This window comes from Nerophis lumbriciformis, linkage group LG10, assembly GCF_033978685.3.
Source record: "Nerophis lumbriciformis linkage group LG10, RoL_Nlum_v2.1, whole genome shotgun sequence".
Classification (NCBI taxonomy): Eukaryota; Metazoa; Chordata; class Actinopteri; order Syngnathiformes; family Syngnathidae; genus Nerophis; species Nerophis lumbriciformis.
Window position 1 is genome coordinate 37,727,278 of NC_084557.2, and position 18,330 is coordinate 37,745,607.

Genomic DNA, 18,330 nt, shown 5'->3' on the forward strand with positions numbered 1-18,330 from the left:
ATCTCAGCTTTGCATGACATTGGTGAGACGTTTTTGTGAGCGATGTAGAATGACAATGCAGGACACTCATGCCAACAACATGGAATGCTTAAGAAAGTTGACCAACTTGACAGTCACAGCACTGAAAGCTACTTTTTTGGGTGAAAAGAGTGTAAAGATTACTAAATGGTTGTAATTTCATGTTTCAAGGGGTAGGAATGTGTCAAAAAAAAAGCTAATCTGATTTTTTTCTGCTACAACTATGAAAATATTCGATCTATTATTAATAATCCTACTTTGCGGACTTTCGATTACCACGGCGATAAACGAGGGATGACTGTACCAAAACTTCCTGGCGGTGTGGTGTTTGGGCTCCATAATGCCATGGTAAGAAAATAAATATTGTTGCTAAGGCGTACTGGTTTACAGCAACCATTAAGTACTGTAAAAGTCCTCCACTCAGAACCATACCCAAACTCTTTGTCTCACTTTCCTCAAAGGTTTAGTTACAATCTGTACCATTTATCAATGAAATGTCCCTTTTGACACGAGCATTTAAGAACATTACTGCAGACCAGGCCAGTATTGCGACATGTCTGTTTCACTTCCTGGGACTTGGACTGGAACTGAAACTCCTGGAGAAATCAGACCTGATGAAAGAGGTAGAGGTAGAACTCAGTATGTGTAATTAAAATACATTTTGGAAAAGCAGCAGAAAAAGGTAATTTTTTTTTAAGTAATGCAACTTTTAAGGGTGGGCCATACTGGGGATTTTGTTATCGATCCTTAAACCAAGTAAATCGAGGGTGAGTATTGACGATACTGATACCGATACTTTGATTTACAATGTCATAATCATTTAATAGTTTTGTGAATTTACCCCTTGTTGACTTATTATGTCTAAGATAACTCAGGGGAAATACTTTATTTAAATTAAAAAAACATTTTTATCACTTAAAGCAACAATATAACAAAATGTATTCGCATAAAATTAATAACATATTTGTTTTCATGTTTTACTACATTGAATTATTTAAGAAAAAAGTAACTGGTAAATATTAACAACATTTCTTCAATTTAACAAAAATGTAAATATTAAAATGTCATCAAAACTCCATAAACAACGTCCATTGAAGTTTTGATTGATTGAAACTTTTATTAGTAGATTGCACAGTACAGTACGTATTCCGTACAATTGACCACTAAATGGTAACACCCGAATAAGTTTTTTAACTTGTTTAAGTCGGGGTCCACGTCATGGTAGTCCTGAAAAACAGAGTCAGCAGTGGGGTGGTAGTTAGCAGGGTGAAGGGCAACGTGGAGATGGGGGGGAGGGGGGGGGGGGGCGTAATGTTGTAACAAATAATATTTCTATTAAATAGGCTTTACTTTGCATTTTAATTAACGTGGGATTATTTTTTGTATTTAGAAATAATAGTACCAACTTTTTTTCTTTTTTCTTTTTTTCTCCAACATTTGTGGCACTGGCGTGGCGCCCCCTGATGGACGGCGCCCTTAGCATTTGCCTATACGACCTATGCCACGGGCCGGCCCTGGCTGTGGTCGCATAAACTTTGAGGAAAACGAGTAATTTGGTGGCTGTACATTTGAAAAACTAAAATGAAGGGATCGATGTCATCAAGCTAGTATTGATACTATCGATGTTGTGATTTATATGCCCACCCGTAGCAACTGTACATCTGTTTCACCTATTCCTTCCACACTTTACACACGTACCGCTCAACTTTCTTTGAGTGCTACTCTCTGAACAGCTTGCTTCTTAAGCAATGACCCTTTCTGGCCTAAATTGTGGAGCGTGTCAACAAGCCCTTTTACACCACAGGATCTTTTATAAGAACTTTCCCATTTACCGTATTTTCTCGACCACAGGGCGCACCGGATTATAAGGCGCACTGCCGATGAGCGGGTCTTTTTTCATACAAAAGGCGCAACGGATTATAAAGCGCATTATAAAGCGCATTAAGGGGTCATATTATGATTTTTTTCTAAATTGATAACATTCCCTTGTGGTCTACATAACATGTAATGGTGGTTCCTTGGTCAAAATGTTGCATAGATTATGTTTTACAGACCATCTTAAAGCCACTTTCTGACAGTCGCTTCAGGATGTGCCGTTTTATGGGCGGTCTTATTTACGTGGTTCACCTTCGACAGCGTCTTCTCCCCGCCATCTTTGTTGTAGCGGTGAAGCATGCAAGGACGGGGGTGGAAAAAGTGTCAAAAGATGGAGCTAACTGTTTTAATGACATTCAGACTTTACTTAAATCAATAACGAATCAACATCTCCTCATCGGTGGCTCACTAGTGCAACAACTAGTGAGACATTGTGAAAAACCGTCCGACTGTAACTCTCTAATAAGTAAAGTTCTGTGTGTGAATTACAGTATGTAAATCCAATACACTGGTAGTTTTTAGCGCTTCCATAGCGAGATATACGTTAGAACTTTACACTACTTTATATTACAAATGGAAACAGCGGAGGATGAATGTCCCATAACAAGAAGACAGTGAAAAAGAAGAAGCTTGTCAACTACGGTGTCGCCACGGACTACAGTGGCGTACATGCACAAATTTTCGGGAGTTTTGCAGATCCCAAATACACATCAGCAGGTACCAGAAGGTAAGAAAAGTTGGTTTTGCATAATATTGTGAAACAAAATGCAATTTTGGGTGCAATGGGTGCAATTTTGCAGTCCATATACACACACTATTGTAATACTTGTATCTCTGACTGTGGTAGCCATAATGGGCCGACAATCCATCTGCGTCAAAGTCGTACTAAAACATTTCGACAGATTTTTGAGTGCCGTGTGTAATGTTCTTTATTATTTTAAATGGAACATTTAAAGTTTTGGTGTTGCTTACTGCCATCATATTGCAGTCGACACGTATGTATTATGTATGACTGCCATCTACTGGTCACACTTATCATTATACCATGTACCAAAAAAAATTGCTTCAAGGTCGGTAAGCACAACCAGAATTATTTCGTACAATAGGCGCACCGGGTTATAGGGCACACTGTCGATTTTTGAGAAAATGAAAGGATTTTAAGTGCGCCTTGTAGTCCGGAAAATACGGTAAATGAAATGCCCCCTGTCGTTGCAACCAAAATTTAGGCAGGTAAATTAGGTTCTACAGGAACTATTTTAGTTTCTAGTAGCGAGGTGGTACTTTTGAAAATTCCTGAGGAATGTTTCAGGGGCAGGCTGAGCTGTCGAACGCTGTTGTTTCTGCTTTAACTCAGCTGTAATTAAATATTCACTACTTACATTGTTACATGTTCTAAAAGTAGTCAGTGACACGCCATTTGTGTTGTTTTTAACCTCAAACCGATTGATTTGAATGCTAATGTTAACAAGCTAATACCAAATCTGATGTGTTCATGTTGTCTATTTGCAACAAAAATGGACCATAAGGACTCGCTTAATCCTCATAAAGGACAGCTTTCTGACTCTTAGACACTTTGGACAAAAGCCTTGTTGATTTTTTATGTAAAATTTGGCAAATTTTGTTTTTAATCATATTGTTTTGTATCGTATTGCTTTGTATTTTATTTCCTTACATTTTAATAAGATAAATACAACCTATTATTGTTTGTATATTTACATAAATGTAGAAATAAAGTGTACCACTCATCCATACGTCATCAGCCAGATTACTATAAACTACCCTGAACTGTGAAATGTGTTGGAAACACGAACCACACAAGTGTACAGAAAGCTATTGTTCCAGGAACTTAAGGTTCCAGGAATCTGAACTTCCTGAAATTTTGGTGGAAAAGGGCTTCAGGACTGTCCTCTGGATATCTGTCAAGTCTTCAATCTTCCCTATAATTGTGTAGCCTACTGTGTCAAACCTGCAGCTATTTTGAGCGTAATAGATGACCAGTATCTGAAAGCTTGCAAACTTGCAAGATCCATCCATCCATCCATTTCCTACCGCTTATTCCCTTTTGGGGTCGCGGGGGGCGCTGGAGCCTATCTCAGCTACAATCGGGCGGAAGGCGGGGTACACCCTGGACAAGTCGCCACTTCATCGCAGGGCAACTTGCAAGATATCTATGCTTAAAATATTCCACTCAGTGTCAAACTGTGGCTTTCTCTTATTTAAACAAGAGATACAATTATTTCATGATATTCACATTTTATTTAGATGTATCTGTGTATATTATCTGACCGAGGTGAGCGAACAATGTGGGTTTATTACATTAGTTTACCTGTTGACGATGTCGAGGAGGTCAGTGACTGGTTGTTCATGTGTGCTTGCATATGTGGAGGAGTGTAGGTCTCATAACTTCTTCCATTTACACCTGAGCTGGTGGGCAGCATGCATGAATACGATGTCTGACTAGATGTCTGAAAGTACAGATTAATACAACTTCATTAAAACTGTAGAAACGAACACCAGAACAAAGCAAGAGCATATCGAGGCTAATGCCAAGTTGGACAAAATTACATGTGCGAAATATTTAGTACATTTGGGGATGTTTATCTGGACTAGGGCTGGGTACCTTGCACATTTGAACCAATATAGTACCAATTCCCTGTACCTGGGAATCAATGCCAGTATTTACCGGTACAAATTTTTGCTTTGTTGATAATAATAACTGTGCTGTCCACAGTTGTCATTTATTGTTTTCTTACACTTCTGAGTCTAATATGTAAGTATGCATTCAATTCAATTTGTCACTAGTGTGTTGCCATGGTCAGGAAGTAGCCTTTGCCATTCAGTTGAATGTGCCAGTCTTGTCTTTGTTGACCCTCTACAAAGTGTTTATACTGTAAGTATTGTACATATTTCATAACAGTTGTTTGATTGTAATGAGCATTTTTGTTTTCATTACCACATTTGGAGGTGTTGAAATCAACATGTAAAATCGCTAATGCTAATTAGTAGAATGTATATGGCATATCTAGCATCAATTTAGCGCTGTTTGAAAGTGGAGTCTTACTTTCAAGCGCTTTCTATCAGTAATGCTTGCTTTGTTGGCATGAAAGATTGCAACATTACCTAGAGGCAGTCCGAGAGGACCTAAAAGGGGAACCTTGAGGAACACTAGTATAACTAAAAAGTTGAACAAATGACCACTGACTGCATCTTAAGTAAATAAGCTACAGAAACTTTGTAGTTACATAAATCCCATTACGGGAAAAAAGGTGTAACTGCCGAAAAAGAAGAGGACTCCTGAAAAACACCTAATTTATGTAAATAACAAGTTTGGGCCCCTGTGTTCTGTTTGCTAGCAAGGTTAAAACGTCAATGCAAGGATCTGCCACTGTTTAAAGTTCCCCTATATTACAGAGCACTCTGGTGTTTTTGAATTTGCTGCAAAAAACTGAACTCTGGGGTTATTCAGTCCAGTTGAATAGTCCTGCAGTGCTTAATGTGATAATTATTGGTAATATCTAAACACAAAAATCTTACTTGCATGGGTAGGCTGGCCGTCATGCTAAAGTTTGGCATGGCTGGTAGGCTGTAGCTGCTTGACAGAACCGAGTCAGACCTCCCTAACATAGATCCTGATGAGAAGGACACTAAAAATACAAAAAACAATTTAAAAAGAGGGGATCAGTCAAAAGAATTACACAAATAACTAAAATGGGAATCAAAAACCGGTTCTGAAAAGAACAGGTTCATAGTGTATCAATGCCTTGGAATCGCTTGCCAGTTTGTCGAGCGATCCTCTTAACGGTTCTTCTGAGTGTGAATGATGTCATTATGCAACGTGCTTCGTGAATCGTGAAAAAGTCCATTCATGTCAGCAATTCAACTTCAAACGTGAAACTAATATGTGATATAAAGTCATTACATGCCAAGTGACGTAAGTCAAGCCTCTATTTAATATAATTGTAATGATCATGGTACAGTTTAAAAAAACCAACACCACATTTTCTGAGATTTTCAATTTATGGTTTTCATAAGCTGTAAGCAATGAACGTCAACATTATATCAAAAGGAGGTTTTAAATATTTTATGTTGCTTGCATGAGTCTGTCATTTTTTTTTTAACCTTTATGGAAACAAGCCTTTGCACGGTATATTTTCTAGGTAGATGACAAAGCGTCTTAAAAGTTTAAAAAATGTTATGAAATGTCACATTCTTGTGACACATGTTGTGTTTTGTTAAATTCTACTGAATTTTTTATTTTTAAATTTATTTGCAAAAGGTTTTTTTTATACGCTACGTGCCTCTTAAGACTCTTAAGAGGCACATGTGCCTCTTAAGAGTCTTAAGAGGCACTAAAAAAACCTTTTGCAAATAAATTTAAAAATAAAAAATTGCCTTTGTAAGGTCATGTTAGCTCTAAACTAAACAAAATTGATGCTAATTCATCTTCTTTTTTTTCCAAATAAGAATCGATAAGAGGACTGATAAAGAGCCAAATCGTTAAGCAGAATCGAAAGTGGAATCCGAACCGGAAAAATCTTATCCATTTCCATCCCTACAAATTAGCGTATTTCAAAAATATATTCTTACAAGGCAAAACCATAAATACAGTATTTGGCTGTACAAAAGAGCTGAAGATCCTGGCCAAATGCTTTTTGCAGATGATGTGGTCCTGATGGCTTCATCTGGCCAGGATCTTCAGCTCTCACTGGATCGGTTCGCAGCCGAGTGTGAAGCGACTGGGATGAGAATCAGCACCTCCAAGTCCGAGTCCATGATTCTCGCCCGGAAAAGGGTGGAGTGCCATCTCCGGGTTGGGGAGGAGACCCTGCCCCAAATGGAGGAGTTTAAGTACCTCTGAGTCTTGTTCACGAGTGAGGGAAGAGTGGATCGTGAGATCGACAGGCGGATTGGTGCGGCGTCTTCAGTAATGCGGACGCTGTATCGATCCGTTGTGGTGAAGAAGGAGTTGAGCCGGAAGCAAAACTCTCAATTTACCGGTCGATCTACGTTCCCATCCTCACCTATGGTCATGAGCTTTGGGTTATGACCGAAAGGACAAGATCACGGGTACAAGCGGCCGAAATGAGTTTCCTCCGCCGGGTGGCAGGGCTCTCCCTTAGAGTTAGGGTGAGAAGCTCTGCCATCCGGGGGGAGCTCAAAGTAAAGCCGCCGCTCCTCCACATTGAGAGGAGCCAGATGAGGTGGTTCGGGCATCTGGTCAGGATGCCACCCGAACGCCTCCCTAGGGAGGTGTTTAGGGCACGTCCGACCGGTAGGAGGCCACGTGGAAGACCCAGGACACGTTGGGAAGACTATGTCTCCCGGCTGGCCTGGGAACGCCTCGGGATCCCCCCGGGAAGAACTGGACGGAGTGGCTGGGGAGAGGAAAGTCTGGGGTTCCCTGCTTAGGCTGCTGCCCCCGCCACCCGACCTCGGATATGCGGAAGAAGACGGATGGATGGATGGATGGATGCATGGGCTGTACAAGAGGTTGGTGGTATTGTTTGTGTTTAATCTTTTGCCATTTTTTCTTACAAAGTATTTTATATATTTACAAACAATATATACCCTTAAGCCAAGGTAAAATTTAGTACCAACTCATTCTTGAGCGACATGCACGAAACTACTGTGTGTTTCAAGGGTACCAACAGCCACTGTTGCTTCACATGTTCATATCTATCCAGTGTATCCAGTGGTACCTCGGGATACCAGTGCCTCAGTTTTTCAGGATATGAGTTATGCTTTAGGTTATGAGCAAAAATTTGGGTTACGAGCCTCCTCGCCTCTAGTCGGTAGATCTGACTAAAACATCCAGTTTAACTTGCTAGCATTAACTTATAACTAGAGATGGACATAACTTTGTTTTACAAGAATGGATAGGAAGAAGGTGAGTGTGAAGGACAGGGCTGAGAAGAAGAAGTGGATGAAATTCATTGAATTAAAGAAAAACATCATCAAAAACATGACTAGCACTGCACTACAGAATGAGTCAATAATGCCAGCCAGGACTGTTAAAGTCATATCTTAACGGCAAACATTTATGAAATTAAAATAAGTAGAAGCTGCTGATGGTTCGTTTGACGGCAAAGCAGCTGGAAAGAGATACCGTAAAAGTACGCTCTCCAAAGTAAATGCTGTACATTTCTATTACATTACTTTATAAAACTATTGTATTGTTTTTGTCATTGTTTTGGTGGGGCCAAGCACCGATTATATTCATTTTAATTAATTTCAGTGGGCGACACTTTTACATAATAGAAGTTTTTCGAGGTATGAGATACGTTACAGAACCAAATAAACTCGTATCCTGAGGTACCACAGTGTTTTTATAATATTTATGAGTTATTTTGCAGTGCATAGTATTTGTCATTAGCAGTACCTGGTGTTGTAGTTTGTGGTAGAGGTTGGTAAACACTGGCATTAAAACTACTGCTGATGGGAATATGGTTGGAAGAGTTGGACACTTGACGCCGTTGATTCCTCAACTTCTCTTCTCTTCTCCACTTTGCTCTTCTGTTGGAAAACCAAACCTATGAATGTTAAAAAATAGAGAAAAACCTTAGTCCAATGTTAAGAGAAGTGCTATTTTAGCTCAAAGAATATGTGAATATGTGGTTGCCGGTTCAAGCCCAGCATGTGCAGAGATGCTTGGAAACAAATGACTACTTTTCAGAAAATATTAAACAAAGTTATTTATATATATATATATATATATATATATATATATATATATATATATATATATATATATATATATATATATATATATATATATATATATATATATATATATATATATATATATATATATATATATATATATATATATATATATATATATATATATATATATATATATATATATACGCGGCGAAGTTGGTAGAGTGGCCGTGCCAGCAATCGGAGGGTTGCTGGTTACTGGGGTTCAATCCCCACCTTCTACCATCCTAGTCACGTCCGTTGTGTCCTTGGGCAAGACACTTCACCCCTTGCTCCTGATGGCTGCTGGCTAGCGCCTTGCATGGCAGCTCCCGCCATCAGTGTGTGAATGGGTGAATGTGGAAATACTGTCAAAGCGCTTTGAGTACCTTGAAGGTAGAAAAGCGCTATACAAGTGCAACCCATTATTTATTTATTTATGTATATATATATATATATATATATATATATATATATATATATATATATATATATATATATATATATATATAGTGTATATATATATATATATATATATATATATATATATATAGTCTCACTCAAGCATCGCCTGTCAGGTAGGCACGTCCAGGGGAGGAGCCAGGGCATGGAGGCAGAGTGGAACACGGAGGACAACGCCCCAGCTTTGGCTGCATCATCGAGGGGCGCTACATACCGTTGAACCTACTCAATGAGCCTGAAGTGGCACCAGCTGTGCGGTCAGGTGGGGCCCAGCTACAAACGGTTCTTAAATCTGCCTCATTCAGGTCTGGCTCTCCTCTGTGTCAAGGCAGGTGCATCAGGCGGTAAACTGAGACATCCACTATTTCCCCATTAATGACATTACTGGTGAAATGTTTTTTGATATGATGTTTCTCTTGTTTGATAGGCAAATACCTAGGACGTTTAAGGAAGTGTGCATTGTGACGGATTGAGAACCCCAGATGGGAAAGATTTATGTCGGTTAATTGAGACTTTAAGTTTGATACTTCCACACCCTGCCCTTCCTAAAAGGACCTGTGCAATAAATGCCCTTTGCGGATTTCTGCAAACCATATCCTGTGTCTTGGTGAGAATCAGGTGCCTATGTATATATATATATATATATATATATATATATATATATATATATATATATATATATATATATATATATATATATATATATATATATATATATATATATATATATATATGTATATGTATATATATATATACAGTCTTGGGTTAGTTACTGAAAACCAGTAACTAGTTACAGTTACTAGTTACTTTATTTCAAAAGTAACTTAGTTACTAACTCAGTTACTTACACCAAAAAGTAATGTGTTACTGTGAAAAGTAACTATTTAGTTACTTCTTCTACTTTTTGTTTTTAAAGCTCCCATTAATGCCCTTTTAGCCTTCATTTCAGTACTGTTATTGCACTGGAGAATAATACAATCTGTTGATCAACTTGACATGCATTTGCATCACTGAACTCTGCTAAGCAATGTGGTCTACATACAACACACAAAGACAAAGATATGTTTCAAAGGGCCAATTTATTTCAGGCCAGAACAAATTGACAAAACTATTTTAAATAGCTGCAACATAACATACATAAGTAACAAACAGCATAATAACACTAACACTAACACTTACCACGTTAAACCCAGATTCCGAACTAACAAAGGTCTTAACTCATTCTCTTTCTATGCCACTTCAATATGGAATGCACTCCCAACAGGTATAAAATAAAGGTCATCTCTATCCTCCTTCAAAACCGCACTAAAAGAACACCTCCAGGCAACTACAACCCTAAACTAACACCCTCCCTTCCACATAATACCTCTTCGGATTGTAAATAATCAAATGTAGACATTTTTTCTTATACTTTCTGATCTCTCTCTCTGTGTCCACTACTTGCTATACATATCCTACCAAGTCAGTCCTACACTGTTTCAATGTCCATTTCTCTGATGATGCAATTGTTGATGCTGATTGTTGATGACAGAAGTGTTGATACAACCAAACCTAACCCCCCCCCCCCGTCCGTCCTCCATATCCCTCACCCCGGATTGTAAATAATTCAATGTATATACCCTGATGAATATCTTGTGTGATGACTGTATTATGATGTTAGTATATATTTGATAGTATATATCTGTATCATGAATCAGTGGACCCCGACTTAAACAAGTTGAAAAACTTATTGGGGTGTTACCATTTAGTGGTCAATTGTACGGAATATGTACTGTACTGTGCAATCTACTAATAAAAGTTTCAATCAATCAATCAATCAACAACATAGCTGTAAAGCTGGCTTCACCTAAGGAAGGCACACGTGACATACACAGAGCCTAACCAGGCAGATTTGAATTGTTGTTTTGGGCAGTAGACAGGATCTTTGATCCAAGACACAACTTACATTTAACTAAAATGTTATTTTCTTTGTGCTCGACAAAAGAAAAGAAGTGAGAATATCTCATACTTGCCAACCCTCCCGAATTTCAGTGCCTCTCCCTGGGACAACCATTCTCCCAAATTTCTCCCGATTTCCAGCCGGACTTAAGGCACGCCCCTCCAGGTCCGTGAGGACCTGAGTGAGGACAGCCTGTCGTCACGTCCGCTTGGCCAACCAAAAAGTAACCACAGAACACTATACCGTATAGTTGTTCTGTGGTTACTTTTTTGTTGGCGAACGGTTTACGTTGTATTGCGCACCCTCCTTCCCTCCCCTCCCCTCCCCTCCCCACACACACAGAAAGCGCAGAGGAAGAATCAGAAGCATGTCATTGCTTCCCTGCAATAAAACACGATCAGATCCTCAGTTTCTAGCCGATACTACATAAAAAATAACGTAAAATAACGCAGTAACGCATCATGTAGTTACGGTAACTGAGTTACTGAATATAAAAAATAACGCGTTAGATTACTAGTTACCGCGTTAGTCCCAACACTATATATATATATATATATATAATCAGCACACACCTTGTGGAAACAATTGGATACCTCATGATTTAATTACAAAGCCCAAAACCAGTGAAGTTGGCACGTTGTGTAAATCGTAAATAAAAACAGAATACAATGATTTGCAAATCCTTTTCAACTTATATTCAATTGAATACACTGCAAAGACAAGATACACAACGTTCGAACTTTGTTATTTTTTTGCAAATATTAGCTCATTTGGAATTTGATGCCTGCAACATGTTTCAAAAAAGCTGGCACAAGTGGCAAAAAAGACTGAAAAATTGGAGGAATGCTCATCAAACACTTATTTGGAACATTCCACAGGTGAACAGGCTAATTGGGAACAGGTGATTGGGTATAAAGGTAGCTTCCATGAAATGCTCAGTCATTCACAAACAAGGATGGGGTGAGGGTCACCACTTTGTGAAATAATGCGTGAACAAATTGTCCAACAGTTTAAGAACAACATTTCTCAACCAGCTATTGCAGGGAATTTAGGGATTTCACCATCTACTGTCCATCATATCAAAAGGTTAAAATAATCTGGAGATATCACTGCACGTAAGCAGCAAGGCGGAAAATCAACATTGAATGCCTGTGACTTTTGATCCCTCAGGCGGTACTGCATCAAAGCGACATCAGTGTGTAAAGGATTTCACCACATGGGCTCAGGAACACTTCTGAAAACCACTGTCAGTAACTACAGTGTGTCGCTACATCTGTAAGTGCAAGTTAAAATTCTACTATGCAAAGTGAAAGCCATTGATCAACAACACACAGAAATGCCGCCGGCTTCGCTGGGCCTGTGTTCTGTGGTCTGACGAGTCCACATTTCAAATTGTTTTTGGAAACTGTGGGCGTTGTGTCCTCCAGAACAAAGAAGAAAATAACCATCCGGATTGTTGTAGGCGCAAAGTTCAAAGGCCAGCATCTATGATGGTATGGGGGTGTATTAGTGCCCAAGGCATGAGTAACTTACACATCTGTGAAGGCACCATTAATGCTGAAAGGTACATACAGGTTTTGGAGCAACATATGTTGCCATCCAAGCAACGTCTTTTTCATGGACGGCCCTGCTTATTTCAGCAAGACAATGCCAAGCCACGTGTTACAACAGCATGGCTTTGTAGTAAAAGAGTGCGGGTACTAGACTGGCCTGCCTGTAGTCCAGACCTGTCTCCAATTGAAAATGTGTGGCACATGAAGCGTAAAATACATCAAGCAAGATTGGGAAATAATTCCACCTCAAAAGCTTCAAAAATTGGTCTCCTAAGTTCCCAAACATTTACTGAGTGTTGTTAAAAGGACATTTCATGTAACACAGTGGTAAAAATGCCCCTGTGCCAACTTTTTTGCAATGTGTTGCTGTCATTAAATTCTAAGTTAATAATTATTTGCAAAACAAATTAAGTTTCTCAGTTTGAACATTAAATATCTTGTCTTTGCAGTCTATTCAATTGTTAAATAAGTTGAAGAGGATTTGCAAATCATTGTATTCTGTTCTTATTTACGATTTACACAACGTTCCAACTTCACTGGTTTCAGGTTTTGTATGATTTCATTTTTTGTTAAGTTGTTGGTTAATGCGTCATTGATTATTTCATTGAATATTTTTTATTATTATACAAACCCCGTTTCCATATGAGTTGGGAAATGGTGTTAGATGTAAATATAAACGGAATACAATGATTTGCAAATCATTTTCAACCCATATTCAGTTGAATATGCTACAAGACAACATATTTGATGTTCAAACTGATAAACAATTTTTATTTTGCAAATAATAATTAACTTTAGAATTTGATGCCAGCAACACGTGACAAAGAAGTTGGGAAAGGTGGCAATACATACTGATAAAGTTGAGGAATGCTCATCAAACACTTATTTGGAACATCCCACAGGTGAACAGGCAAATTGGGAACAGGTGGGTGCCATGATTGGGTATAAAAGTAGATTCCATGAAATGCTCAGTCATTCACAAACAAGGATGGGGCGAGGGTCACCACTTTGTCAACAAATGTGTGAGCAAATTGTTGAACAGTTTAAGAAAAACCTTTCTCAACCAGCTATTGCAATCAATTTAGGGATTTCACCATCTACGGTCCGTAATATCATCAAAGGGTTCAGAGAATCTGGAGAAATCACTGCACGTAAGCAGCTAAGCCCGTGACCTTCAAACCCTCAGGCTGTATTGCATCAACAAGTGACATCAGTGTGTAAAGGATATCACCACATGAGCTCAGGAACACTTCAGAAACCCACTGTCAGTAACTACAGTTGGTCGCTACATCTGTAAGTGCAAGTTAAAACTCTCCTATGCAAGGCAAAAAACGTTTATCAACAACACCCAGGACCGCAGTCGGCTTCGCTGGGCCTGAGCTCATCTAAGATGGACTGATACAAAGTGGAAAAGTGTTCTGTGGTCTGACGAGTCCACATTTCAAATTGTTTTTGGAAACTGTGAACGTCGTGTCCTCTGGACCAAAGAGGAAAAAAACCATCAGGATTGTTATAGGCGCAAAGTTGAAAAGCCAGTATCTGTGATAGTATGGGGGTGTATTAGTGCCCAAGACATGGGTAACTTACACATCTGTGAAGGCGCCGTTAATGCTGAAAGGTACATACAGGTTTTGGAGCAACATATGTTGCCATCCAAGCAACGTTACCATGGACGCCCCTGCTTATTTCAGCAAGACAATGCCAAGCCACGTGTTACATCAATGTGGCTTCATAGTAAAAGAGTGCGGGTACTAGACTGGCCTGCCTGTAGTCCAGACCTGTCTCCCAGTGAAAATGTGTGGCGCATTATGAAGCCTAAAATACCACAACGGAGACCCCCGGACAGATGAACAACTTAAGCTGTACATCAAGCAAGAATGGGAAAGAATTCCACCTGAGAAGCTTAAAAAATGTGTCTCCTCAGTTCCCAAACGTTTACTGAGTGTTGTTAAAAGGAAAGGCCATGTAACACAGTGGTGAACATGCCCTTTCCCATCTACTTTGACACGTGTTGCAGCCATGAAATTCTAAGTTAATTATTCCATCCATTCATCCATCCATTTTCTACCGCTTATTCCCTTTGGGGTCGCGGGGGTCGCTGGAGCCTATCTCAGCTACAATCGGGCGGAAGGCGGCGTACACCCTGGACAAGTCGCCACCTCATCGCAGGGCCAACACAGATAGACAGACAACATTCACACTCACATTCACACACTAGGGCCAATTTAATGTTGCCAATCAACCTATCCCCAGGTGCATGTCTTTGGAGGTGGGAGGAAGCCGGAGTACCCGGAGGGAACCCACGCAGTCACGGGGAGGACATGCAAACTCCACACAGAAAGATCCCGAGCCCGGTATTGAACCCAAGACTACTCAGAACCTTTGTATTGTGAGGCAGATGCACTAACACCTCTTCCACCGTGCTGCTGCTGCTGCTGCAAAAATGTTTATGAGTTTGAACATCAAATATGTTGTCTTTGTAGTGCATTCAATTGAATATGGGTTGAAAAGGATTTGCAAATCATTGTATTCCGTTCATATTTACATCTTACACAATTTCCCAACTCATATGGAAACGGGGTTTGTATTTAATAAAAAGTATTGAAGACCTTGAGGTCTTGTTCACGAGTGAGCGAAGAGTGGATTGTGAGACAGCTGGATTGGGGTGGCGTCTGCAGTGATGCGGACCCTGTATTGATCCGTCGTGGTGAAGAAAGGCTGAGCTGGAAGGCAAAGCTCTCAATTTACCGGTCGATCTACATCCCTGTCCTCACCTATGGTCATTAACTTTGGGTTACGACAGAAAGGACAAGATTACGGGTACAAGCGGCCAAAATGAGTTTCCTCAATTGGGTGGTGGGCTCTCTTCGTTAGAGATAGGTAAATAAACTATGTCATTCGGTAGGAGTTCAAAGCAAAGCTGCTGCTCCTCCACATCGAGAGGAGCCAGATGAGGTGGTTCGGGCATCTGGTCAGAATGCCCCCGAACGCCTCCCTAGGTTGGTGTTTAGGGCACGTCCGACTGGTAGGAGACCACGGGAAAGACCCAGGACACGGTGGAGAGACTATGTCGCCCAGCTGGCCTGGGAACGCCTAAGGAGTGAGAGCTGGACGAAGTAGCTGGGGAGAGAAGTCTGGGCTTCTCTGCTTAGGCTGCTGCCCCTGCGACTCAACTTTGGATAAGCAGAAGAAGATGGATAGATGGATGGAGATATATATATATATATATATATATATATATATATATATATATATATATATATATATATATATATATATATATATATATATATATATATATATATATATATATATATATATATATATATATATATATATATATATATATATATATATATATATATATATATATATATATATATATATATATATATACATATATATATATCTCCATCCATCCATCCATTTTCTACCGCTTTATCCCTATATATATATATATATATATATATATATATATATATATATATATATATATATATATATTGGTCACCGATCAGTTTTTTGGTGAATAAGTATTTGATAATTCCTTTCTAATGCCAATTACAAACACCAATCCTCTCTGGCTGACACTATAATTTGAATTTGCCTTAGTCAACTTCTCAAGTCATCCAGCAGCTATACAATTAGAAAATTATATTGCTGAACAGATGACAAGTGCATTATTTATTTTTTTATTTCTGTCAGTCCAAATATGTTGACACACACACACAGATGTAGGACAGATGTTTCTGTGTCTATTGTCTTTCTTTGCAGTGCGGTCACCTCCTTTCTCAGAGCTATTTGTGCGTAGCTGTGCCAGTTTGCACGCACATTTCAAACATGCTAAATATAGACACACAACAACAGTCGCAAAACAGATAAATCACATTGCGAGGATTAAATTGTTGTTTTTGTATCTCCTTCTCCCAGTATTGTGTTCTTATAATCATCATATATTCTGCATTTTCGTGAAGACAGAAACACTAAATAAATGGATTGAGCTGTCTGATCTACTCATTACAGTGGTGAAATTATGATTTTTTTCTACATTTAAAACAGTTCCTTGTGTTCTACATAACATGACATACATACATTAGATAATGGTGGTTCTTCGGTCATAATTTATTACAGTCTATAATTATGTTTTATAGACTGTCTTAAGGCCGTTTTCTGACCGTCTCTTTAGGATGCGCCGTTTTGTGGGCGGTCTTATTTATGTGCCTCCATTTCGACTGCGTCTTCTCCCCGCCATCCATGTTGAAGTTTTTAGCGCTTCCATATTGAGTCTACTGACAGACATGCAGACATTTTTAATATTGCACAAAGGTTTTTTAAAGTCTAACACCTAGATTTACCAGGTGGAACCAATATATGACATAGGCTGTCAAGATTTTGCAGGCCTTCTTTTGATATTATTTTGATTATTATTGCTTATGTCTTATGAATGCTTATACATAATACAATACACAATACATATAGTCGTGGTCAAAAGTTTACATACTCTTGTAAAGAACATAATGTCATGGTTGTCTTGAGTTTCCAATAATTTCTACAACTCTTATTTTTTTTTATGATAGAGTGATTAGAGCACATACTTGTTGATCACAAAAAAACATTCATGACGTTTGGTTCTTTTATGAATTTATTATGGGTCTACTGAAAATGTGACCAAATCTGCTGGGTAAAAAGTGTACATACAGCAATGTTAATATTTGGTTACATGTCCCTTGGCAAGTTTCACTGCAATAAGGCACTTTTGGTAGCCATCCACAAGCTTCTGGCAAGCTTCTGGTTTAATTTTTGACCACTTCTCTTGACAAAATTGGTGCAGTTCCGATACATTTGTTGGTTTTGTGACATGGATTTGTTTCTTCAGCATTGTCCACACGTTTAAGTCGGGACTTTGGGATGGCCATTTTAAAACGTTAATTCAAGCCTGATTTAGTCATTCTTTTACCACTTTTGACATGTGTTTGGGGTCATTGTCCTGTTGGAACACCCAACTGCGCCCAAGACCCAACAGGCCCAGAGCATAATACTACTACCACCAAGGTGGTGGTAGTATCAGGGAGACGGAACGTGAGGAGAGGGTGAGACGATGGGAAAGGGAACGTGAGATGGAGCTTGAGTTGGAGAGGGCAAAGGAAAAGGAACGTCTTAACAAAGAAAGAGATGTCACAAAAAACATTCATGAAGTTTGGTTCTTTTACGAATTTATCAGAGGTCAACGGAACATGCTAAATTAAAATCAGCTAAATTTGTTGGTTTTCTGACATAGACTTGTTTCTTCAGCATTGTCCACACGTTAAATCAGGCTAGAACTAAGGTTTTAGAATGGCCTTCCCAAAGTCCTGACTTAAATGTGTGGACAATGCTGAAGAAACAAGTCCATGTCAGAAAACCAACAAATTTAGCTGAACTGCACCAATTTTGTCAAGAGGAGCTGGTCAAAAATTCAACCAGAAGCTTGCCAGAAGCTTGTGGGTGGCTACCAAAAGTGCCTTATTGCAGTGAAAATTGCCAAGGGACATGTAACCAAATATTTACATTGCTGTATGTATACTTTTGACCCAGCAGATTTGGCCACATTTTCAGTAGACCCATAATAAATTCATAAAAGAACCAAACTTCATGAATGTTTTTTGTGACCAAAGAGTATGTGTTCCAATCACTCTATCACAAAAAAATAAGAGTTGTAGAAAGTTTTAGAAACTCAAGACAGCCATGACATTATGTTCTGTACAAGTGTATGTAAACTTTTGATCGCGACTGTATATACACTTA

The 18,330-nt window shown here is 38.9% G+C and overlaps 1 protein-coding gene across 1 annotated transcript in view; it reads right to left on the minus strand.

The window, feature by feature from the left end:
- Positions 1–543: 543 nt before the first annotated feature.
- LOC133612100 (paired box protein Pax-6-like) overlaps positions 544–18,330 on the minus strand; it is a 74,958-nt gene continuing 57,171 nt past the window's right edge. The window contains exons 8-11 of the mRNA XM_061969268.1: positions 8,273–8,423; positions 5,428–5,537; positions 4,220–4,358; positions 544–629 (exon numbers count right to left, since the gene is read on the minus strand). Coding sequence (XP_061825252.1) covers positions 544–629; positions 4,220–4,358; positions 5,428–5,537; positions 8,273–8,423 — 486 coding nt within the window. The remainder of the gene's footprint in view (positions 630–4,219; positions 4,359–5,427; positions 5,538–8,272; positions 8,424–18,330) is intronic.